Here is a 27,265-nt window from a genome sequence, read left to right as displayed (position 1 = left end):
AGCTTAGTGTACTACACCTTTAAATTTTTAGTTTTTGTTAAACTTTACAAAATATTGGTTTAACAATTACGAACTACTGTATTCTAAGATATTCTTTAATGTTAGACAGTCAAGTATACCAAGCTGTGATTTTTAAATTAAAAACAAACCAAAACAAAAAACCCCATAAAGGACTAAGGTATTGTTCATTATTTAAATGAACACATTATTTTTGTGGGTTAAAACTACAAAAACCTTGAAGACATAACTTTGTGAGCACTATAAATAAGTTTATGTAAAATATTTATAAATCAAGGACAGATGTTAATCCTTTTCAGATTTTAATTATAGCATTAAGCTAATCCTATAAGTAATTTTAACTTGTTTGTCCTACAATGTAGGAAAAAACAGAGTTAAGGAGGAAGTTTTTATTTGTAGTATTCTTCACTTAAGGGTACCTTAATAGTATAATCTGTTCTTAACAATTAAGACTTCATGCCTTTTATTCTTTCAACAGTTGACTTCTGCCTTTGATTTTAATTTGCATCATTCAGAATTTACTTGGCATCTACCACAGCTCCCCCCAAACTTTAAAGTAATGTGGTACACTTACATTAACATACCCAAAGGGTCTGAAACAGATTCCCTAATCCAACAAATTATTATTTCCCACTACAAAGAATAAAGACTACTCTCACATCTGTTTAATAATTTAGCTTTTGCCACCAAATGACTTATGAAGATTTTCGAATTTTCAAAGCTATCTGAACTTCACAGATAAAGGTTTTGTTAAACTGTGTGTACCAAGTCTCATCTAACAAAACTACAACACTGGACTCAATATCCACTGAGAAGGAATATACTAAGAAATTTACCCATAAGGAGTTAGCCAGAAATTTAGTCAACTTGAAGGCAACAAAGTGCTTATCTGATTGTAAAACTACCTTAATATAGTAATCTTCATGAGCTAAAACCACCTTCATAAAACATTAATAAATAATTTCCTAATTGCAGAAAAATTTCATAAGTACAATAAAGCCACAAAGTAAGGGTTATTCATCAACTGAAAATGTAATGTTAAGTATTAAAAATGTTCACAATATAAGAATCATTTAAAAAACCTGCCTGCCAGGTGCCAAAAACTTAACTGTTATATACAAACACATACAATCTACTGAAAACTATGTTATTGACATTTTAAAAATTTCTACATTAGGCAAAGACCACAGTACTAATTGTTGCAGACAAGATCCACCAATGAATGAATGCTAGAACAAATGGGCAACACTTTCAGGAGAAATGCATTATCTGCATACTGTCAAATTATCTTCCCAAGATATTTTTCACTTTCAAAGTGGAAAATAGTAATCCTGTAAATAGAAAACTAGTGGGTACCAACATAACTGATAAAGATTAATAATAAATGAATAATTAAACATGTTGACATAATGTACCCTGTTTGGCGGACTGAGGACACATCACCTGTGTGGTGTTCTTGCCCCAAAATATGGAACCCCAGTCTAATCATGAGAAAACAACAGACAAACCTAAATTCAAATACGCTACAAAATAACTGACCAGAACTCATCAGTGTCAAAGACGATAAGCAGAAATTAAGAACTGTCACAGATTAAGGAGACTAGAGACACAACTAAATAAATTGTAGATTAGGAAAAGCCAAGAGAGAAAACTTGTGGAATTTGAATTAAGGTCCATAATTCAGTTAATAGTACTGAACCAATGTTAAATGTTTGGTTGTGATAATTTTATTATGGTTGTCTTAAGTTGTTAAAAGGATAAACTAAGAGGTGTATTAAGTACATTCTGACTTTTTGGGTCAATGTTTCTATTGTCTAAAATTATTTTAAAAAAACAAGAGGCTTTGTGGACACATAAAATAAAATCAGATCTAGATTCAATAAAGTGATTAAAACAAACAAACAAACCGACTAGGGGAACAAGTTTTATTTTAAAATGAGTGCTAAATCATACCATTTAGTTAGGTTAACCCACACAACAATCTCATGTCCTTAATATCCACTAGATCAAATCAAAACAATTCTGATACTGTTGACCCTCCTGTTCTTTACAGATGAATTACTGTCATTAAGGCCCCTAAAAAGTTAAGGAACCAAGGGGGGAAAGTGGCCTGGGGTGGGATGAATTGGGAGATTGGCATTGACACATATACACTAATATGTATAAATAGATAACATTAATAAGAACCTGCTATATAAAAAAATAGAATAAAATTCAAAAAAAAATTAAGGAAAAGGGCCATTATAAACAAATAAAAAAGCACCCCTCTGAAACCTCTAATACAGGCAAAAACGTGGTTTAAACAAAACCAAAAATACATCCTACTCTCTTAGATTAAATGACTGACAATACCAATAATAAGACATTCAGTAGTTTTCTTCTAAATCTGTCGTAAGGAACAAGAGTAGAACTACAATTCCTGCCTCTGGTTGAAACACATGAGTTTTGAGGCTTTTCTCAGCCCTCAGAGAATAAGAAAACAGGATCAAACTGATCCTTCACTCTTCTGTTATCAATTAAATCAATTAAATACCTTCTCTCCCTTTTTTTAGAGGCTTCTGAAATTCACCTGTAGATGGAGCAAAGACTAAAACATGAAAGCAGGAAAAATGTGAAATAAGTAGCTAAAAAAACCCAGAAAACTACAAGGATCTCAGAGACAATAAAGTCTCTGAGACTTTAAAGTCTCTTAATTTAACGTCACTCTATAATAATCAGTGCTTCCATCCATCCAAAGCATTGAAACTATACGTAAACAACACCTTTTTGATCAAGTACTACTGCATACAAGTGTCTGTTTAGAATCTCCTACTGCTATGTAGCTTATCTGATCAAGTACCATAACTCCTTTCCCCAAATTCCTTCCCATGGTTTACCCAGAATTAAAAAAATAAAAGCAGTTCAATTAAGAACAATTTTACAATTGTGAACTGAACCTATAAAAAAGAAATGGTGGGAGTTCCCTGGTGGCCTAGTGGTTAGGATTCCGGGCTTTCACTGCGTGGCCTGGGTTCAATCCCTGGTGGGGAACTAAGATTCCACAAGTCACGTAGCACAGCCAAAAAAAAAAAAAGGGTGTCACGTATCAAGGGAGAAAAGTCAAATGTTTACAAGTAGCAGAGAAAGCTCAGCTTCTGAGATTTAACAGAAAATACTTCAATCCCAGTGTCTATTTATTCTTTGTGCCAGAAGAATTAGTCATCTGCCAGTTGCAAAAGTGACATCTATGTAAAACAAATTTCTTAAAACAGGAACTACCTTTACAAGATTTCATATCCAATAAAAGCCATACTAATCAGAAATTATCTGTTTCCAATTATTCAGAAAGTATATGTGAAGAGACTAGAATATTCCTTCCAGCAGCCTTCTAAGCTCTTCCTTGGGAATAAGGAAAACTTGAAATATATATATATTAAAAAAACAAACTGAAGAATATTTCACTGAAGAGTTCTCATACATAGTTTGTATGCCTTTGACAAACACAATTATGCTTATATGGTTACTAAGTTTTTCAAAGGACTCCTACAATGATCTAGCATACTTATATCCATAGCCCCCCATCCCGTTCTTCTAAATATGAACAAAAAAATTCACCTCCAAAGTTATTAAAGTAAACCTTTGAATTATTTATTGAAAAGGAATACTTTTTTTTTTTAAAGGACCAGTCACGTATAATTTCTTCAAAACAAGGTACACTAGTATAAAAATGCTTAACTACTCACTGGAAGGCAGCTTATGGCACATGAATGCTCTTTATCCAAGAGTTTATGCATGCATCTTTTATAATCCAACTCTATTTTCTCAAAGTCAAGAAAAATTTTGACAGTCCCATTTCAAATAAAAACAAAGCAACACCAAATAGCCTACACAATCCTGTAAGTTGATAGTATCAACATTAGCTAGCTAAAAAGCTGAGATTTAAGTAACTCCCATCTTGACTTAGAAGTTATATATCATCTTGCAAGTTAGTTACACAGCAATATTAACAATCCTATCCCCCAGGAACATCTTGCAAATATTAGATACTTAATGATAAGGTAAAAGAAATGCATAACAGAATTTGATTCACTAAAACCCTTTAAAATGAGAACTTACTGACTGCAACATACTGATGGTGAAAACTAAAATATGAGTTAAAAAGTTGCAGTCTCCGGGGCTTCCCTGGTGGCGCAGTGGTTGAGAATCCACCTGCCAATTCAGGGGATACGGGTTCGATCCCTGGTCCAGGAAGATCCCACATGCTGTGGAGCAACTAAGCCTGGGCGCCACAACTGCTGAGCCTGCGCAGCTAGAGCTCGTGCTCCACACGAGAGAAGCCACCGCAATGAGAAGCCCGCACACCGCAACAAAGACCCAAAGCAGCCAAAAGAAAAAAAAAAAGTTGCAGACTCCTATCTCTTGCTTTCATAGTGGCTAATTTTCATACAACACAGAAAATGCAAAGCCTTGATACACTCTTACGAAAGTAAAGCTACAATCAGACAAAACTGAGTTAAATCCAGTCCCAACCATTGTGCAATACTATCCGATCAAATTCACTTTAAATATTTGTTTACTCTGTAATCACATCCTTCCATCAAAGCCATGTATAACTGAAACTTCTTTTCTTTCACATTTTAAAATATTTTACAATGTTGTGTTAGTTTGAGGTGTACAGCAAGTGATTCGGTTATATAGAAATAATATACACATCCTTTTTCAGATTCTTTCCGTTATACCTTATTGTGAGACACTGATATTCAATACAGCACAATATATGTGCTATACAGTAGGTCCTTGTTTATTTTATATATATAGTAGTGTATGTTAATCTCATACTCCCAATTTATCCCTCCCCCCCTTCAGTAACCATAAACTTGTTTTCTATGTCTGAGTATTTCTGTTTTTTAAACATGTTCATTTGTATCAAATTTAAAGATTCCACATGTGATACCATGATACTTGTCCTTCTCTGTCTGACTGACTTCACTCAGTATGATATCTGTAGGTCCATCCATGTTGCTGCAAGTGGCAATATTTCATTCTTTTTATGGCTAAGTGATATATTTCATTGTGTGTGTGTGCATACACACACCCACACCCACCCTCCACATCTTCTTTATCCATTCATCTGTTGATGGGTGTTTAGGTTGCTTCTATGTCTTGGCTATTGTAAATACTGCTACTATGATCACTGGGTTTCATGTATCTTTTTGAATTAGTTTTCATCTTTCCTGGATATATGCCCAGGAGTGGAATTGCTGGATCATATGGTTAACTCTATTTTTAGTTTTTTAGGAACCTTCATACCATTCTCCATAGTGGATTACCAATTCACATTCCCACCAATAGTGTAGGAGGGTTCCTTTTTCTCCACACCCTCTCCAGCATTTATTATTTGTAGACTTTTTTGAGGATGGCCATTTTGATTGGTGTGAAGTAATACCTCATTGTAGCTTTGATTTTCATTTATCTAATAATTAGTGATACTGAGCATCTTTTCACATGCCTGTTGGCAAGAAAGAAAGGCTCTTTGCCCACGTCATACTGTTATTACAAACATCTGTCCATTTAAACCACCATCAAGGGCTTCCCTGGTGGCGCAGTGGTTGAGAGTCTGCCTGCCGATGCAGGGAACACGGGTTCGTGCCCCGGTCCGGGAGGATCCCACATGCCGCGGAGCGGCTGGGCCCATGAGCCATGGCCGCTGAGCCTGCGCTTCCGGAGCCTGTGCTCCTCAACGGGAGAGGCCACAGCAGTGAGAGGCCCGCATACCGCAAAAAAAAAAAAAAAAAAAAAAAAAAAAAAAAAACCACCATCAATGATCATCAGAAAGATAGTCACTAAAATCAGCTATCTGTCCTCTTTACTTTATTGTCCAAAGGAATGCAGAATGTTCCTACTCCTCACTCAATAAAATACTCATGAGAATAAACAGCAAAACAAGAAATGAATAGCTTAAAAAACCTCAAAAGCAGGGGTTCTTAACCTAGGGTTCCCATAGATAGGCTAGAATTAGACTATAACTTATTGCCTATATGTTTAGTAGTTTTAAGAGGAATGGATCTTTATTTATTACTCTTAAAAGGGTTTACAGCCTAAACAGATAAACTCTAAAATATATACAGCAATTAAAATTTTAGTAAGTTCATAGCATCACTATTTACAATAGACAAAATTTGGAAACAACCCACGGATGCATAAATAAAGTGGTATATACGTATAATGGAATATTAATCAGCCTTAAAAAGGAATGAAATTGTTACATACTGCAACATGGATGAACCCTGGGAACATATGCTACTGAAATAAACCAGACACAAAATACTGTATGATTGTACACATATAAGTTACCTAATACAGGCAAATTCATAGAGATAAAAGGCATAATAATGGTTAACAGGGCCTGGGGAGAGAGTGTAATGGAGAGTTAATGTTTAATCGGTAGTTTCAACTGGGATGATGAAAAAATTCTGGAGATGAATAGTAATGATGGTTGCACAATACTATGTATTTATTTACTGACAATAAACTATACACTTAAAATGGTAAACATTATGTATATTTAATCACAAAACAAGTTTTTATTTTATTAAAAATTCAACAATTTTTCCTATAACAAAAGAACAATCATAATAAAATCCACACCCCTTTTAATAAAGTCTATAGGTGGTTCCTGTCTCCTGCATGGATGTAATAAGGTAAGGATTAGGAATTGTTAGGTCTCAAGTAAAGACCTCTTATGGAAGTTCCACAGAACTAGGAAACTTTGGGGGGATCAAATGGTTACCTTAACCTGAAGTGGTGGGAAAATACTTTCTGTCAATTATGTATGATGCTGAAATGCAAAAGAACATCTTGAAAAATAGTGCCTTGTTTTATTAGATAAAATGTAAATTTAATCAATATTATCTTTGCTTTATTATCCCATCATGTTATAAAACTGGCAAAAATACACGATTAGGAGTGCCCGTCACATCTGCCATTAGACTGATATTTTAAACATTACATTCTATGAGGGGAAAAAAGGAATTTCTCATGGATTTGCTTAAGAGCCAAGGGCTTAAAGAGCCCAAACACTTAAATTTTCTTTTCAAAATGACCAACAAAGGAAACAACTATCTCTGTTCAACAGGGAGTAACACTATCAACTTAAAATAAGTAAACATACACACAGAGATGTTAAGGATGCTCAACAGCAGAAGTCACAGTGAGAAACAATTATATATGTACCATAGTGGCTAGAATTAAAAACACTGACCATACTAAGCTTTGGTGAGGATGGGAAGCATACTGCTACTGAGAATGTAAAGTGATACAACCATTTTGGAAAACAGTTGGGCAACTAAAAACATACACCTACCATATGATCTATCCATTCTACTCCTAGCTAATCAAGTGAGTGACAGAAAGCAGATTGGGGGCTGGGGAGGTAAAGGAGAGGGCAATCACAAAGAAGGTGGTCTTGATTACAGTGGTGTTTTCACAGGTATATGCATGAGGCAAAACTTATCAAATTGTACACTTTAACACACACAGTCTATTGTATATGCTAAATATACCTTAATAAAACTTAAAAAAGCAAACAATTTTTAAAAGCCAGTATTGCTTAAAGGCAACAAGTTAAACATGTGATATTCAGTACAATTAGAGACTTTAAGCATGTGAGTGACCTGATTTAGTCCTGTTCTTTAAAGTATCATGCTAAATCCTTTGTTGTGAATATATTACAAGGGACACACATAAATGGCTGTTAAGGAGCCCAGTTAGGATGCTATTGCAGAAATCGCAAGGTAACCTGAGACTAGTATATGATTACTTGGTGAAATGGAGAGAAGTGGGAGTATTTTCATGGAAAAAGGCTGGTAACATACATGTTGTGTTTATCCATAGTCAGCACCTAGATATGCAGAGGGCTTTACACACAGTACCTCTTATATCATATCCCAATAACCATGCAAGACAATCAAGATATTATGGCTTTATCACTTTGAACCTTTTCTTCATAAATTCACCTCTCCCCTTTTCAGTGTCAGCAAGTTTGTATATATCTCATGAAATATAATGATCTGTAAGACATATGCCTTAACAGATTAAAATATAATCCTTTGATTTAAATTAAAATAATAGAGATTCCTTAATAAAGATTTTTTTCAGGGAGAGACAAAGGAGGCCTCCCCCCACTTCTTTATGGTTTGAATCTTCTAAACCAAGCACCAAAATTATTTTAAAAGAGGAACCAGGGTTATAATGAAAGCTGATGTGTATTGCAGACAAGAAAGAAGAACCAACACCATTGACAGTCCTAGTGTACCTTTGCTTCAATGACTAGTAACCACTCCCTATTTGGAAATTATTCCACTTTACATATTAAAATTTCTTCTTTTTCTTGAGTCAAAAATATTGTCTTAAATAAGAACAAACAAATGGGACCTAATTAAACTTCAAAGCTTTTGCACAGCAAAGGAAACCACAAACAAAACAAAAAGATGATCTACAGGATGGGAGAAAATACTTGCGAATGATGCAACTGACAAGGGATCAACCTCCAAAATATACAAACAGCTCACACAGCTCAAAAAAACCCCCAAAAAACAAAACAAAAAAACCCCCAAACAACGCAATCAAAAAATGGGCAGAAGATCTAAAATGACATTTTCTCCAAAAGACATACAGATGGCCAAAAGGCACATGAAAAGACGCTCAACATCGCTAATTATTACAGAAAAGAAAATCAAAACTACAATGAGGTATCACCTCACACCAGCTAGAATAGCCACCATCAAAAAGTCTACAAATAATAAATTCTGGAGAGGGTGTAGAGAAAAAGCAACCCTCCTGCACTGTTGGTAGGAATGTAAATATGTACAGCCACTATGGAGAACAGTATGGAGGTTCCTTAAAAACTATGGAAGCAACCTAAATGTCCACTGACAGAAGAATGGATAAAGATGTCACACACACACACACAGACACACACACGAATATTACTCAGGCATAAAAAAGAACGAAACAGTGCCATTTGCAGCAACATGAATGGACCTAGGGATTATCATACTAAGTGAAGTAAAGCAGACAAAGACGAGTATCATATGATATCGCTTATACGTGTAATCTTTAAAAATGATACAAATGAACTTATTTACAAAACAGAAATACAGTCGCAGACATAGAAAAAAACCTTACGGTTACCAAAGGGGAAAGGGGATTGAGGGAGGGATAAACTAGGAGTTTGGGATTAAAATATACACACTACTATATACAAAATAAACAACAAAGACCTACTGTATAGCACAGAGAACTACATTCAGTATCTTAAAATGAAAAATTGTCTTGACTTACTTAAAAATGTAAGAGCAAAAATATTGGGAAAGTCATTAGGCTCTTAAATAGATGAATGAATCCCAAATAGGGAGTGGTGCTAGTCACTGAAGTACTTCAATAATAAGTAATTCATTAATTGAATAATTATATACTGAACACCTATATACCAAGCAGTAAGAATGCAATAAAGACATTCTCTGACCCCTGATACCATTAAGCTTATATTTGGGAGGATAAGATAAAGAGTGAGAAAAACAGTGATAGCTAAGTGGGATAAAGGTAATTGTGGGTGGGGATGGGGGTGACCAAAGGAAACATTTTTCTGAGCTAAAGCAAAATGATAAAAATCAGAGCAATGTTGTTAACTTTGTATTGCATAAATCTAAATTCATTAAAATGATTATGAAGGTTATATCTCCCTTGCTCTGTTTTTATTAAAATACCTTTTAATTAAATGTTTTTTAACATGTCCTTACTTGGCTATTATCTGTCTTTTGTTCATTAAAATTTTACTCATTTGTGATCCGCTGGTACAGGACACACTAAGGGAACACAGAGCAAGAGACATCTAACTCAGTCCGGAACTGTCAGGTATTTTCCTGGCAAACTGCTTTAGATAATGCCCTAAATTGAAAACACCATTCCACTAAACGAACATGTGAAAATTAACGTACGCTTATGGATAAGAACCTGAAAGCTGATAAAATATATGCTGGATTGGAAAAAATGTACAAAACCTATCTTGGGGGCTTCCCTGGTGGCGCAGTGGTTGAGAGTCCACCTGCCCACGCAGGGGACACGGGTTTGTGCCCCGGTCCGGGAGGATCCCACATGCTGCAGAGCGGCCAGGCCCGTGAGCCATGGCCACTGAGCCTGCGCGTCTGGAGCCTGTGCTCCGCAACGGGAGAGTCCACAACAGTGAGAGGCCCGCGAACCACCCCCCCCCCCCGCAAAAAAAACAACTTATCTTGGCTTTCTGTTTGATAGCTTTGATAACCAAACCTATCCTTCCTTTAAAATACATCAAGCACTGCCATTTTCATGAATGAGCTTGTCCAAAGGAGCCAACCTGATTTTTGCCCTCTTTTAAGCATGTGTTAGCACTTATTACATATATGCCTAATTTAATGATCATATTTTTAAAAAAATGATATCATTTTTAACATGTTTTATCTTCCTACCTGTAATACTCTGACGTAGGGAATATATTTGTATAGTCTTAATGCCTAATGGTACTAAAATGGACAAAGACTAGCTAAAGTGGAGACAACAGCTTAAAAGATATGACAATTATAAAGAAAAGGAATGTACAATATTTTGGGGGGTATACTAATTTATTTCCAATATCGAAGTTACTTAAAGATGAAGGAAAATTAACATTCAGAAATGTTAGTATACTTCGCGAGATACAAAATTTTAGGATTGTAGAAGCCTCCTAGGATTGACAAAGTTGGAAAGAATTATAAATATAGTAGTGAATAAATTTATTTCCCAATGTTTTATGAATGAGATCAATTACCTTAAAAACACAAGTTGCTGCTGTATATCTAAAGTTAGACAGAGTTCACTAACATTCTCTGGGAGCCATTTTACACGCTCTTCTAATATTGAGCCTCTGAAAGACCCTAAAAATTACATCACACTTTCCCTTCCATGTAATGACGTCACTGACAGTGAAAACCATACATGTGGTGATAGGAACTTCAGGTAGTTTTTTAAAAGTTTACATCCCACTCAATCTTATCACTAGTGTTAAGGGGAAATGCAAGGGGAAAGGTGATTCTAATTGATGTTTTTTTAATAAGTACTGCTTGCAGAGAAATGAAGTATCTCACTAATACAGAATAGGAACACATGAATAAAATAGAATTCTCTTGACTCAGGGAGTATAATCACCACCCTGCCTCCACCAGTTTTTGCCAAACAAGAATGGTAAGACTTTCAAAATTAAAATTAAATATATACATATTCCAGGGCATATATTAAATATACATATGCCCTGGAATATGTATATATTTGATACTTACATAGAAATATATGGAAGCTTTTGACTTTATGATAAAAACCAAAACATGCCACTCCCATTCATGCAGAAAGCAAAAACTGTCAAGTCCTCAGGGAGAACTTTAGCCTCTAGTTTTTTCAGTAACAAATACAACCATGACTGATAAGCTAGTATAATTTTAAACCTGGAAAATAATTTGGGAGGATCATCTAGCACAATCCTTATGTAATAAGCAGAGGTCTATGTGTTTAGAAATTAAAGAGGGACTTATAGTAAAATGGCACTGAAGTAAAATGTTACACTTTTTTGTTGGTATGGTAAGCCATACCCAAAGTTAAATTTGAGGTTCAAACCACAAGTATAAAAAATAGTAAAGGAACCAGGACTGCCCCTAAGGTCCCTAAAAGTAGTGATGAAGTACAAAGGATCTATTTGGGCCAGAGTCAAACTGTACTTAACTAATTTCTGAGAAAGTCACAGAATGTGATCTAAAATGGTTTCAAACCAAAATAAAAACATTTAAAGAAACAGGAACCTCTTGGGGGGGGGCACTATTTCCTCCCATACTATCATTCTTAATTCACAGTTTATGGTGTATAAGGGATACTGCCGTTAAAAACTGTCCCAGTGACCTCTAAACGTTGCTAGAAAGATGTCAAGATTTAAGTCAGACTGAGTAAATCCAGGTCGCTATTCCACCATAAAGATGACATGAGAAAGCAGGTAAAGACAAATCTTAAAGAGCAACTGTCAAAGAAAGGGGACATAATAGGAAAAAACGACACCAAAAGTAGTATAACCCCATTTTAAAATCCAGACTTCTCTCTTTATTTTTCAGAGATTAAACAAGTAACAAAGTAGATAATAACTGGAAGGAACTGCATTAAAGAATTCCAAGAGACTAACTTTGCCCATATTTCTTAAACCATGACTACTTTTACTGAGGTAGTGACAAAGGAAAAAGTAAAAATATTAATACCAGGCATCACATCTTCATTTTTTGATCTCTCCTTATTTTAGAAGCCAACCTCTTATAAGGTATGCCCAGAATTTCAAAAGCTAAAATCTTGATTTTTAAAACTTGTTTTTTCCTTTGCTGTTATATTTATGTTATTCCTTTTATTACAGTACTCATTACTTGCTACTGTGTGATGAATTTAAAACAATACGTAAGAGCGCATATTCAAATTTCATTCATTTCAAACATGGTCTAGATTAACTGTAAGTTGATACCAATTTTTCACCACAATATTTACTGTAGGAAGTTTGACCAGTGTGGTTTCTGCTTTCCCCCAAAGATAACCTTATTCTTCCCCTGCCCCCAAATATAAACAGAACCTGCCTTGCAACATGATGAAAGCAGTAATCCATTAGAGCATAATAAACTACTAAAGATTCAACACATTCCTCCTGTCCAATACTCAACGATAATAAAAATGCCAGGAATAATAAAATTCTGAATCTACAATTCTTTAAAACACTTTCCTACCTTCACATTGGTTCCTTGGAAGAATCTTCCACCTTGTTTTTATCACATTTTCCAAAATTTGTAGTCCATAATACTGAAAATTGGAGAATAGAAGCATGTGAATATATTGCTGTAAGACTGGCAATTTCCAGGATTCACAAATGGACAGACATTCACACATTTACATCTAAAGTTTCAAAAACATTATGCTACCAAGTTTAATTACATATATTAAACAAGGATCTATTCGCCCATATACTGAGTTTTCATGCATTTTCCTCACTTTATTGTTTACTACTCTATTTAACGTCCTGCTGTTTATACATGCTCACACCAGGAGGAAGAACCAAATAAAAAGCCCTTAGCAGCCAAATGGGCTTAGTCTGTAGAAGGAAAAGTAGCAGCCAGATACGAATTCACAGCATAAATGACTGCTTATAGGCTCACGTACTTTAACACGACCAGGCTCCTAAGAATTTAGCAGCTTGGATGCTCTCAAGCTTCCTACCATCTTCTAGGAGTTGTAAGCTCTTGGCCAAGTATTAAAGTATTGTCACAGATACTTTCTACAGAAAGTGTTTACAAACATCACTGGTGTGTTACTTAAGGAGCAGCAAGACAGCCCACGGGTTTAATTTTAAATTTTAATCCCACCCTTAGAGTTGCTATTTCTACTAATTTAAAGATAAACTTTTGTGCACAGTCAAAATAATACACAAATGAATGTTGCAATCTGTATCTACCTTTCAGGTATTCCTTCCAACTATAAAAATGATAACTAAAAATGTAAGAAAGTTAATAAATACAAATACCACTTTCAAGCCATTTTGTCCCTCCTGTTGATTACTCACTCTAAATAGTCAAGAATATTTATAACAATTTACAAGGCTACAGGAGTTACTACCCAAAATCATTACCATGACCAATTAGTGTGGATAGACAGGAGGAAGAAAAGGGTCAAAACTGTTGTGGTATGCTTCAACTGGTTGAATTAGGGAAGAATCAGCTATAATACCTGAAAGGTAAACTCATTCATATATAGACATATAACCTCAGATTGCAAGTTTTGGCTGAGAATAAGAGTTCATCTTTAAAATGGTTAGTCATCACACAATAAAATAGGAGCATTAGTATTTCAACCAAAGGGATCATGTGAATGCACACTTTATCCAAAGCACAATATAGACTGTCCCAAACTACATTGTGCTCAAACAGTGTTTTTGCTGTTTTCTTTCATTTTTAACATTTCGTACTTTTTAGGAAAAATTTGCCATTTCAACCCAAATCCTACATTTGCAGAACATTCCTTAAAAAGACTTCAAAAATAAAAACAAGGCCAAAGCAAAATTCTGAAATTACAAATTATAAATTTGATGCCATTAAAGTTTCATAATCAGCAGTAAATGGTGAAGCTTTCTTTCCTGTTCATTTACCTCTCTTTATAGATCTAAGTTTCAGACAAATGTAAATAAACAAAAAAGGTAAGTTTCTCATTGACTAAAATTCTAAATTAACTTTTAAAAACATACTACCCTAAACTTGCTTTAAATTAATTTTAAAGGCATGAAATCAGAGTGTCAAAAGTTTTACTAAGTCAAAACAAATGCACTTCTTACTACATGGAATATATACCCTCTTGCTAATTCTCAACCAATTACAAAGATCTTTAAGAAACTAAGACACAAAACCCACCATAAATACACCAGTTAAGAAGTACTAATCTTAATGATAACTTAACCATATTTAGCCAATGTATTTTCAGCGTACCCTTTTTAATTGCAGGATATCCCCCCCTTCATTGTTGCATTTATTTACTTCTGCCTTTATATCTGATACTGTTACCTGGATTACCTATTTACTAACCTCTAGTCCTTTCTCCAACTGTAAAAAAGTAGCACAAGCTTGCTGAAGATACAATTCATCTTTTCATCTTTCTGCAAACAGGTCTGAGGCAGGAAGCCCAATAAAAGCTTTTCACTAATTAGTTCAAAGGAATACACAGATCACCAACACAGTACCCTAAAACCCAATCTCTCCTAGACATTAAGACTCTACACATGATGAGAATTCACATTTCTTTGAAAAGGAGTATTTTGATTAAAAAATCTGAAGTGATAGCCAAATCTGAGGGCCAATGATAAATAACTACTTTGGAGATATACATAAATAATCCAAACATCATTCTGAAGTATTAAGTTTCTGCTTTACACCTCAGGACTTGAGAAATCCACTGCTGAGTTATGAAGATGAGGGACAGAGAACAGCAAAGACTAAATGAAAAAAATAAATGCATGAAATGATCCCTATGGTAGAAATTTCTACTGAGCCCTTAGAAATACTTATTTTATGCATTGAATTCCCCTTTCCCCTCCCACCGCCCATGAAACAAAAACAATTGATGAACAGAATTCAGTTAAAGGGAATCAAAAGGGTAGACCTTGTGGAGGCCTGCCGTCAAAGCCTAGCTGTGTCAGTTGCACAGGAAGACACCCCTTTTCTTCCTATTACAAGCAATCAACATAATGGAACATTATGATTAATATCAGGTAGTGTTAACATCTTTAAAGAAAAAAAAATGATTGCATAAAAGCCAAATGTCATAGTGCATAAATTTAGCACCAAATCATTTGTAATTTATGTAAATGGAAGAATTCTTTACCTGTTGCTTTCTTTCTGTTCCTCTAATCATCTCATTTTTCACAAGACAAATTTGAGTTTTTAAAAATACTGTTGATAAATCAACTTAAACATTAGTAATGTCTGTCAGTATAAAAAGCAAAATTTACCAGGCAAGCAAACAGGCAAACACTGTTATGTTACTTAAGGTTAGCACTTTGAGGAAGTTCTGGACTGTATTTTTGCCCTAAAATTTATAAGATGTCAAAACTAGTTAATATTTTAAAACTGTTAATTACCACAGTCTGATTTCAGAAACAGAGGTGAACATGGCTACTTTCTGTTTTAACACAATGTATACCAAGTGGAAACCTTGTGTGTATTTAAACAGAATGCCATGCATGGTATTTTACTACTTTAAGGCAGTTTAAAGAGAAGTGTGAATCATCAAGCCTAAACAGTCAAAACACATTTTGATCAACCCTTCTGTTCAAACTTAAGAAAAAAGGACCCAAATGATAACATTTTCAATTGCAAATAAAAACTGAGTGCTGTCCCATTAAAAGCATTGGTACCATAGAGTAGGGTTTTACACTGCCCACACAACTTGGTTTTGGAGGTGCCTAGCCTGTGTTATATTGATTACTTGCCCAAAATAATTCCTCTGATGTTATGTTTCATCTCTGAATAACATTCAGAATTTATGCTGAGATCTGTACACATATTCTAAAAAGAAAAAACAAAAAACAAACCAAAAAAACCCCCCAAACAACAACAAAAAAAAGCCACCTTGCATACTAGTCCCAATTTCAAAACTTCATTTATAATTCTTAGGACTATTTGCAAGAATTAATTCTATGTTTAAGACTAAATTTTGAAATAAGTTAACATTATTAAATGATTTGAGATAACAAATGCTAATACTAAAAATGAGATACCTTCCTCAAAGTTTATGACTGGAAGAAAAGAAGAAATAATGGATTTAAAAAACCACCACTTGCTTACTTTCGTGTTCATATTCTGTGAAAACTCCAAAATTGTGTCGACTCTTGTCCATGCATCAGGATGCTCCTTTAAATGTGTCAGTACTTCTTGAGCCATTCTTTGCTAAAATAGTATACAAAAAGAATTTTAAGCTAACTTGTTCTTTCTAATGGTATTGAGCAAGGCACAAATCCTAATAAGACACTGATTCTATCAACTTTCAGAAATACTTAAGAAACTAATCCTTATAGAAATAAAAATGTGTCCATTATAAACTTCAATTAAGAATGGGTACAGGGCTTCCCTGGTGGCACAGTGGTTAAGAATCCGCCTGCCAATGCAGGGGACACAGGTTCGAACCCTGGTCCGGGAAGATCCCACATGTCGCAGACCAGCTAAGCCCGTGCGCCACAACTACTGAGCCTGCGCACCACAACTACTGAAGCCCATGTGCCTAGAGCCCGTGCTCCACAACAAAAGAAGCCACTGCAATGAGAAGCACATGCACCGCAACTAGAGAAAGCCCGCGCGCAGCAACGAAGACCCAACGCAGCCAAAAATAAATTAACAATTAAAAAAATTATTAAAAAAAAAGAATGGGTACATTCTTTTGAAACAGAAAAGTTTTTTTTCCCCTAATCTGCTTTATCTGGTATTCTCAAAACTGAACTTAAATTCAATCATCTACTCCGAAATAAAGGGGTTCTCAGCACACCATCAACCAAAAGCAACACATAAAAATTCACATCTACTTAGATATGTTATGTAATGGTATACTCTGGTTTACAAGAGTCACCAAGATATCTTTAACAAACTTTATCTATAAAATTATATTTCAGGGGAGACAGATAAAAACTAGGTCTAAGTAAGTCTACAACTCTCTAATACCTGTTGATACACATAAAACATTAAGACCCTTTTATAGCAGTATTTTCAATTTATTGTAAACACACCTGTCTCTGAAAATCCTTTAATTTCACATATTAAATCCTAGCTTATTTTGAAATTTTTCTTTTTTTGCTTTTGTATTTCTAAAATGCAAACCCAGAATATTTAAACCTATGAAACCATCATCTAGAATTAACAAATGTTAAGATTTTGCTGCACTTGTCTGTTTTTCTTTTAAACATAAGATCTAAAACTTATGGAACTTTGTACCTTTCTTCAGCACCATTTCCTTCCTTTGTTCCTTCTTTAGAGATAATCACTTTCATGACTTTGGTGTCTTTTCCTGTCTGTATTTTCACAGCATGTGTATGAATTTCATAAATATAGTTGTGTGGTTACTAAATTTTATATAAATAGTATATTGTAGAAATCCTTCTGCAGTTTGCTCTTTCCATTTGACATAGTTTCTTTCCCTCGGCTTCACTGAGATATGATTGACAATTGACAGTTTTAAAGATCTAGCCATGCTGACATTATCTAGTTTCTTCATTTTAACTTTTAGTTTTTCATACGATATGAACACTACATTTTACCAAAGGCTGATAAGTCTATTAATTTTTTTCAGGAAGCAACCGCTTAATCTTTTTCACCTTTAAAGGCTGTTTTGTAGCTCAACTGGATCCTCCCTAATTAACTTTTACCTATTTCTATCACATGTTGTAACCAAAGAGTAAAGTTTTATGGTTTTAAAATTTGGCAATTATCCTTCTGTTAGATCATTTACTTGATCAAGGGTTTGATTCTATGGGTTATAAACAAGGAAGCATCAAAAGGGGGGGGGAAAGCATTCTTATTTAAACCATCTCTGACACAGATACCTCATAATCTTTAAGTTGTGTTTTATTCCAATTTACAAAAAAAAATCATTTTTCTCTTGTGGCTTTTTTTTTGCGGTACGCGGGCCTCTCACTGTTGTGGCCTCTCCCATTGTGGAGCACAGGCTCCGGACGCGCAGGCTCAGCAGCCATGGCTCACGGGCTTAGCTGCTCCACGGCATGTGGGATCCTCCCGGACCGGGGCACGAACCCATGTCCCCTGAATCCGCAGGCGGACTCTCAACCACTGAGCCACCAGGGAAGCCCCTCTTGTGGCTTTTATACACTGCTTATTGTTTAAAACGTTGACAAATACACACCCACTAAATTAGGTAATGGTTCTGTATCCTGACAATAAGACCAGAAACACTTTGGAACTTGAAAGAAAAATAAGGTGCCTGGGTTCCACCCTAAGGGTCTGGGATTAGAGCAAGTGTGTGAAGTCTTGAAATACAACTATACATTATTTATTTGATTTCTTTAAAGGGTTGTATCATATAATAACCAACCAACAAAAGGTAGAAAGAATGGTGATGTGAATTATTTACAGCCAAAGCCCATTTTAGCAGTGTTTTGATTCTCTTCCTGAGAATATCTAACTAGATAGAGACTTGCATATAAAATAGTAACAAATAGTAAGAGGATAAGGTACATCAAAGATCCATGCCTAGTAAAAGTTATTTGGTCAAGATACAACTTTATCAGATTTTTTTAAGTGATGAGCATTCTACACATAAATGAATAGTTCCCACACTATTGCCATTCATTTCAATCTCCCCATAAATCACGTTCCTTCCTTTTCAGTCATCCTTTTTGTTGTAATTTTACTCTCTAAAGTTATTGCTAGTATTTACATCCTTTTAAAAATTTGTCTTAATCCCACTGTCCTTACATAATATATCCTTTCTTTAAAAAAAAAATATTCCTTTATTAACTTAAAACCCCAGGAGGGGTTAAAAAGGCACAAAGGGAAACCGAAGAGAGAGAAAATCTGGCATCTCCCTGTGTTACTAACTGAATGGTGAAAGTATTTTAGTTGCTAAGCAATAGATAAAGAGTTCAAGACACTTAACACAGTACCGGAGAAAACACCCAACTCCAACATTTTTGTTTCCCTGGCGTCCTACTTGGCTAAAAATAGGAAAATGTTTATAACAGAAGGTAGCCCTAATATTACAGTGCTAATTATTCTACTATACTACCCATCTAGGCAAAAGTTCTATCTACAGATTAAAGGCCACCCTTCTAATAATTCCTTCCTCTCCAAAGTTACCTAATCCTTTTCAAAAAAGTTAGGCTACATAGAGGTGAGTTTGAAAGCTTAATTAGCATAATTTCTACTTGCTATTTTAAGTACATATTTTATGACAGACCAAAACCAAACAAAAACTCTCTACCAAACCATATTTTAAAACAATGAGTTTATATCACATATGTGAAATCTTCTTCATTATACTTTCAAAGTCCCCTTTAAACAGAATGGCTCCTAAATAGCAGTCACCGCTAACAGGTGCTTTACAAAACCTCATCACTAATCCTCCAGTCTCTTGCAAGGTAGGTAACACTTTGTAGATGAGACTCTAGAGGAATGACTAGAAAACTTACTGGAATAAATTTAAGACATCTAACACTAAAAACATGTTTTCCGGGCTTCCCTGGTGGTTGAGAGTCCGCCTGCTGATGCAGGGGACACGGGTTCGTGCCCCGGTTCGGGAAGATCCCACATGCTGCGGAGCGGCTGGGCCCGTGAGCCATGGCCGCTGAGCCTGCGCGTCCGGAGCCTGTGCTCCGTAACGGGAGAGGCCACAACAGTGAGAGGTCCACGTACCGCAAAACAAACAAACAAACAAACAAACAAACAAAAACATGTTTTCCACTGCAACCTTCAACTTTTTATTCAAAATAAAACCCCCAAGAAGTGGTATATAAAAAATTGAACAAGGAAGTTTAAAGATATCACTTTCAGAAAGGGGTTCTTAACTGCCTTTAAGCTCTAAGCCTGTTCCCTTATCTATAACAAATACCAACTTACTGATTATTCTTTATGCAACTGACTTGTCCCATGAGAAATCTAACCAGACATAAAATTCTTACTTTTGGGAAAGTTAATTTTGTCTTCATAAATGGAAAATATCCGTAAACACTTTTCTAAATCTAGTCTTTATTCAAAAGTCAGATTTAAAATCATTAAATCTCGACACTGTGAAACATTACTAAAGCAGTATTACAACATAGTCTTCATAATTACTTCTGTTATAAGCCTAGAACACCGGTCTATTTAGTCATCATACTTTTAGATGCTGTGAACCAGGTTAAAAAAGAACGAAGACTAAAGAGCAGTGGCAGCTTAATGATGTGATAAAATTAAATGCCAATCTTCCTAATGGCTTATAGACTTATGCTTCTAATATAGTCAAAGTTGAGCCCAACCTTACTTCATGCATTTCAACCTTACTGTCATACTTTCTTCCAAAAGCAGCTGCTTTCCATACATCCATGCTGGGATGAAATGGAGCTTAAAGCTCCATGTTGAATGTATGGTATGTGTAGTAAATACGGATACTTTTTCAGGAATGCTTTTAGAGACAAGAACACTGATCGAAGTGCCTAGGAGTATAAAACTGCACTAACAAGCTTACAAAATCACTGTAATTTTTTCCACTCATACAACTTTCATGGCCCTTTTTCCCTTTAAATTTTTCTTTATTATAGTGAAACCAATGTTAGATTTCAGAAGGGAATAGAAATACTTATGCACTTGCTAATATTTATACATCATGTTTTTTGGACTATCTATGAAAGATATTACTATATCCACCTTTCAGAGGTTTCTAAAGAGTATGAAAGCAGCCAGGGTTTAACTATGCAAATATAAATTAATAGCTTGACGATACATTATCTTCCAGAAATGCACTTTTTGGCAACAAAATTTTACTAGTAAGATATCTGTCACGTCACCTTATAAGATTTTTTAAATCCAGGAACAGAAACTTTTACTCGTTTAAATCTTTATTAGGTCCGCAGGGTGCAGATTCAAGATTGTCCAGTTTCTTGAATCATAAAAAAAATTTTAAATTTACAAACATTCCTTTTTTTTTAAAAAACCCAAACCTTAAACTGATCAAAACATAGATTAAGTGTACGATAATTTCCTATTTTAAATACAGTATCACTTTTACAAGTGCTAAAATTCAAACAATGTAAAGATACCTGGTATTGTGGGATATTTAAAACAAGTTTTATCTGTGAAGTACTTCTGCAATTTAAATGTTTCAAAAACAGGAGACTCATATTAACTCCAAATACATTAAATATATAAGGGACATACAACCTTTAATATCTACAAAACATTTAATACATTGGGCTGTATCTTTTATTAAATGGGGTACAAGTTGCTGAAGAACAGAACAAGTATAATAATAATATTCCAAAACATCCCACTCTAAACCATTTCAAAATGAAATGCAATTTCTTTCTCCAGACCACCTATCAGAATTAATATATAATTCCAATTTAATACAAACTATGGGATATTTTTTAAAAGGTGGTAATTTAAAATTTTATTCTAAACTCAACAACTTTATTACTCTGCAATAATGTTTTGATCAGCTACTTTACCTGGGCTCCTTCTCCGTGGTATAAGCAATTCACCACGTTGTCTAAAAGGTTGATATCCAGTTTTTGGCTGAAATCAAGCAGCTGGCGAGCTGCATGGTCTGCTAACATTGTCATAATTGCTGGCATAGATTACTGAAAATAAAGAAAAAGAATTTAAGGCGCCTATGAAGTTTTGATATTGTCAAAAAGTTTCTACTCAAGTTATTTTACTTCAACCATGTTCTTACAAATATTTTACTTTGTATTTCAGAGATTTTACCTAAACAACTGAGATAGTAAATGCAAATAAACGCTTAAGTTACTTAGGTACTCCACAACTGCATTAATCATTAGGGTCCACTTTATTTTTACACCCCAGAAAAATCATACTGTTCTTTCTACTAACATGTATATAAAGTTACCCTAACCCATTTTAAAAATGATTATTAAAGAATTTATGGCCCTAAAACCTGATACGATTTAAAATCTTGATCTCGAAAATTTTAAATACAGATGATACATATGGATACATATGGATACAAATGGATCCCCGCCCCCCGCTCCAAGTAGGGTCTTCTAGTTCAGTAAAAGTTCACTTTCCCTCATTTCACGTTAACTTAATTTTTAAGATATATTGAAGACGCAAAAAATTAAATGTGGTATAAAAGTTTTCCTATATATAGCAATGATTAGCTAACAAGTCTAACAAATCTGGTATCCTTAACCTCTACAGAATTTAAGCTTTTGCACTCAATTAAACCATTTATATTTGTTTCTTTCATCCCTGAATGAATTTGGAGATTTAAATTACAAGCGTACAAACTCCTTGAATATATGGTCTAGAAAAAAAAAAACTATGGTAATATGACAAACAAGATTTTTTTTAATTTCCAGGTACTGACTGGCAAAACAAAAAGCTGTAAAATCTTGCTATTTTCTAAGTAAGACCAAATTCTACCATAACAGAAAAATGAGCTTCTTCACCTCAAGTAATGTACTGGCTTAAAACCTACTGGTTCATATGCAATGGTACCCCTTTAAGAGGATTCTACTCCAAGATGCTGGCACACATGCACATTCTTGTTGTCCAGCCTTATAAAAATCTTTCCTTTTGCTTTTTCTTCAAAGCCAGTGCCACTTAAGTCTGACTGGCTAAATCAGCACTCCTCAAACTTTTTTGGGTTGAGATGCCTCACAATCAGAGGAACAGGATAGCTGTCGCCAAATTTAAAAAATTCAAAACTTTGTATACAATTACAGACGATTCAGGACACCATGAAAGCCATGCATGAAACCTTGAGTTAAGTACCCCTGGTTTACTGTACTTAGACCCAACAAGGTCAGATGGTCATCTCTACTTCTCCCTCTCTTAACCTTCCAAGATCAGGAAATGGGTGGCTAATTTGATTACATTATGTCTGGACAAAGCAGCTTGTTAGGAAAAACGCGTTATTTCTTGTCTATTTTATAACAGCTAAAAAACGTTAACAATGGCAGCAATTTCAATTTCAAGTCAAATGTTTTATTTAACGATAATATCAGTTACAACAAAGTAAAAGTCTAAAGGATCAGTTAGGTTAGATATAATGTAAAAACTGAGAAATTATGAGTTCGAGGATTTTTATTCCTCTTATGTCTTTCCATCCACTGTTGACAGTATAAACTGGCGAGATTTCAAAAATTTCTACAGCAGTTATTAAATGTATTTTCAATGCAAAATACCTGACATACACAATCTTTGATCTAAATACTAATATGAAAAAGAAAATATACTTCATAAATGGAAGTGTAAATTTACCCCATTCAAGTGCCATACAATTTCAAAGGATCAGAACAATCTTTAAAATTGAGGCTGAAAAGCAATGTCCACAAAGAACCAAGATCTATATATCAAATGTTTTCGATTGGGGGGGGGGTTAAAAATTGAACGAACTTTTATCCTATTTCGTCCTATCATAATTTAATAGCCAAAACGAGAAAGATTAAAGTGACTCTAAAAAGTTTCGTTTTCAAGCACATTGTCCTTACAAAAATGAGACAAATTCCTGTGAAAAAAATCAGGTTTAGAATAGAAGCTTGTGTTAAATACAGCAGGGTATGCCACCCTTAAAACTAGCGGCTATCTTCGAAATGACCTACCTATTCTCGAACCGTACGTAGTACAGAAATGGCGGCTTTCTAGTCAATGCCAAGCACATTTAGTCTCCCAAATCAAACAGCTTCCAAAACATTCTTTCCACTAACAGCAGTGTCCCACGCGCTTAAGATACACAATCAGGCAGACAGCAAACAGCCATAGCGGGAGAGGTGAAAAAAACCACAAAAGCTTTTCCTTCTCCTTGGGACACTCAATCCTAAATTCCACTCATTGTATAGCAAATATAAGGTATTATCCAGCCACGTGGTGACTCTACAAGTGACTACCAAAATACCTTCACTGCCACTTCAAACTGAATAGGCAGGCAACTACACACTGCCAGCTCCCATCCAAAAACAAGAAAATCATAACCGTTGCTTAATGATAACTACATAGTAGGTCAAAAAACAAGTCGCTGCAAGGAGAAAGACTGCTACTTTAGATTGTGTGGGCAACTGCCTGCTTCATTCAGTAGAAACACACCTTACTAAGGCCCGCCCTCCCCTCTCTTCCCACCCGAACCGATGTGCAGCACTTCTAACTATAGCATACTGGAGCACGCACTCACCCCGCCCATACTCGGAGAAGGCATTTAGACCAGGCGCCTGAAGTTCACCGCCCCATTCTCTATGCAGCATGGCCTCTGCGTGGTCAGAGGAGGTCCGGGCTGGGCAAATCTCTCATGCTTCCCCCAGTACACCACTTCCTCCCACCCAACCCAAACTCAGACACGGGAATGAAAGAGAATCAGGGTATTATCCACTGTACAATGCCAGCAGTAAATGAGTCGATCACTTTACACACCCAAGTCCCCCCAAACAAACTACAGCACGGAACCTCATCTACACTTCCCTGAAAAATCAACTAACCTTTCCTACTTCTAATTCTACTCTGTAAAAAACAAGAGATTCTGAGTTTCCCTGCAGGAGGAGCAAGGACTTAAGAGCCCCTCCCTCCCGCGATCCCAAGCTCTCCACCGAGGGGCCACGTGATGCAGGCGGACGTTTCAATGCTGCTGCACTAAATATTTCTGGAAACTTCCACTCCTAATAATTTACAGAAATGTTGCTGAAATCACCCCAACTTCTCCCCAACCCAAGGGGCTGGGGAAGCCCTTCCACCCCCGCGCCGGGCCCCACTTCCCTACCACGTTCCTTGCCTTCCTCCACCGCTACCCGCACACGCGAATGACCCAGCAAGCGCTCCCCTCCCGCGGCAGCCTCCCCGCCTCCATCCCCCAGCGGCAGAAGCGGCTCCATTCAATCGCAGGCTCTGCTGTGGGCCCGCCGCCGCCTCCCCGGTTCGCCTCCCGCGGCCGCCGCCGCGCCCCACGCCAGCCTTCTCCCGCCCGGCCGCCCGACCCTCGACCCCGAAGACACAGTCGACTTACCCAGAGATTGAACCAACTGCTTCTTCCTTCCTTGTCGGGGGATTAGGGCGAGGGAGGATGGGGGGGGAGAGGGGAGGAAATCAAGGTGGGTTTCACAGTTTTCCCACCTTAAAAAAGGAAATTAAAAAAACGAAGATAAGGGCAAAAAAAGCTCAACAATATTTACTATTTCAGGGACACCTCCCCCCGATACACACACCCGCCCCCCCAAAAAAAGGGGAATTAATCTGTGGAATAAATGCTCCCGCCTGGCTAGGGAGTGAGGGAAGGGGGAGGGGAACGGGGTCAAGTCCCAAAGATTCTGCCCCAGGGAGACCCTCCAGCTACAGGCGGCAGCAGGAGCGGCAGGAGTAGGGGCTGTAGAGTCCACACGGCCGGGGGACGCTCTGCTGCCAGTTGCAGTCCGACTCCCCCCTACCAAAATACGGCTCCCTCTCTCACGCGGCTCCGGCGCTGGGCCCCCCCCACCCAGGCTCGCCTAAACTTTCCCCCCTTCTCCTGCTCCTCAGCGACTGGTGGTTCCCCCCTCCCCCTCTGGGTGGTTGCACGGACTGCAGCAGCAAAGACTGGAACAGGCACCGCCGCCGGGGCTGTAGCTACTGTTGCTCTTGCTGATGCTGTAGCTCCCGCTGCTCCTGCCGCGGCCGCTGCAGCCGCTTCTCCCCCTCCTCCTAGTGCCTCAAACTCGGAACCGGTTGAAACCGGTTCAGACTGGGAGATTCCATCTCGGTTGAGTTTTCAGCCCATGGCGCCGCGGAGCGTTTGGAACCTGGGCCTCCGCCCCCAGCCCGCCCGCCCATTGGCCGGTTCCAGCCACAGACGCGCCATCAGCCTACCTCCTATTGGCCAGATGGCCCGTCAATGCCACCTCAAGGCTCCACACAAGCCCGCCGCTTCGTCCCCCGCCTCTTTCCAGCAGCGATTTGCCCGCAGAGTGGGGGAGGGGAAGAGGGGCGGGTCGCAAAGGAGCTAGGAGGAGGGTGGAGGAGGAGGAGGTGGGACGAAGAGCTGAGCCCTGCAGAGAGGAGAGCGAAGAGAAGCTGCGCGGAGGATTGGTTCGAGAGAGCTGTCAATCAAACGTAGCCCGCCCTCGACTTCCCGCCCCCTCCCTCCGCTCCCCCTCCCAGTGCTTAGCCCGCAGGCCCGGCCTTTCCGGCCCGCTCATTGGCTGGGCGCCTTTGGTGACGGAGAGGGTGGGGCGCAGCTCGTGAGCTGGTGGTGGCGCGAGTTTGAGCGCGGCGCGCGGTAGCCCGCTTTCGCTCGGCTTCTACCGGACCCGCGCTGGCCCGCCCCCGCCGGCTCCCGCCAACCTGCGGGGCCTGAGCCTGCCGGGATCGGGACCCGCCCCTCTGATGGGGGCTGCGCTACTAAAAGGGAGGGCACAGCGAATTGTTTTTTTAATCGGGGAAGGGTGGGGTGGAAAAAAGGAGCGAAAAGAACACAACGGAGGCCAACTAATTGTAGGCCCCGGACCTCTCTAATCCATTTTAAAGGCCTGGGTTTGGGGCCAAGATGTTCAGAGGTTGGGGTGAGGTGTGGGGCGCGCACTCTTGGCGCCTCGTGGTTTTCTCGGAGACATGGGAAAGATACTTAGCTAGTTCTTGGGCAAGTCTCCTTCAAATTGTAACTCGGTTTCTCCCTAGGCTGGAATTTGGCTTCTTTAACAACCGATCCTTCCTAAAAATTAAGACGCTGTAATCCCTGTAATTGGTTTAACGTAGTCTCTTTTTTCTGGGTGAGCTTACATGCCAACTGCCCTTGATCTTCCCCTACCCTCGGTTTTTCCTTTCGGCATAGCGGCCCTTCGCATACTTCATCATCACCAAATAGTATTTTCTTTGAAAGTCGCACGCATTTGTCCCTTCATATGGTTGCCTCTCTTGTCCCCAAGTGTACCTCCAAGTAAGCTTTACCGATTGTTCTTTGCTGAAGAAACACCAAGCAGCCCACCAAAGTTTAGTAGGCCCATTGTGCCACCAAGAGG

The 27,265-nt window shown here is 37.3% G+C and overlaps 1 protein-coding gene across 1 annotated transcript in view; it reads right to left on the bottom strand.

Annotated features, from left to right (window-relative positions):
* The window catches only part of XPO1 (exportin 1), a 42,311-nt gene extending 16,259 nt beyond the window's left edge, over nucleotides 1–26,052 (bottom strand). The window contains exons 1-4 of the mRNA XM_081253584.1: nucleotides 25,282–26,052; nucleotides 21,776–21,907; nucleotides 16,416–16,517; nucleotides 12,816–12,888 (exon numbers count right to left, since the gene is read on the bottom strand). Of these exons, the coding sequence (XP_081109710.1) occupies nucleotides 12,816–12,888; nucleotides 16,416–16,517; nucleotides 21,776–21,901 (301 nt within the window). The 5' untranslated portion in view covers nucleotides 21,902–21,907; nucleotides 25,282–26,052. The remainder of the gene's footprint in view (nucleotides 1–12,815; nucleotides 12,889–16,415; nucleotides 16,518–21,775; nucleotides 21,908–25,281) is intronic.
* Between the last annotated feature and the right edge of the window lie 1,213 nt (nucleotides 26,053–27,265).

This window comes from Mesoplodon bidens (genome assembly GCF_964165515.1).
Source record: "Mesoplodon bidens genome assembly, chromosome: 14".
In the NCBI taxonomy this organism is placed as follows: domain Eukaryota; kingdom Metazoa; phylum Chordata; class Mammalia; order Artiodactyla; family Ziphiidae; genus Mesoplodon; species Mesoplodon bidens.
The sequence above is the reverse complement of the archived record's forward strand: the minus strand, read 5'-3'. Positions and strand labels throughout refer to the sequence as shown.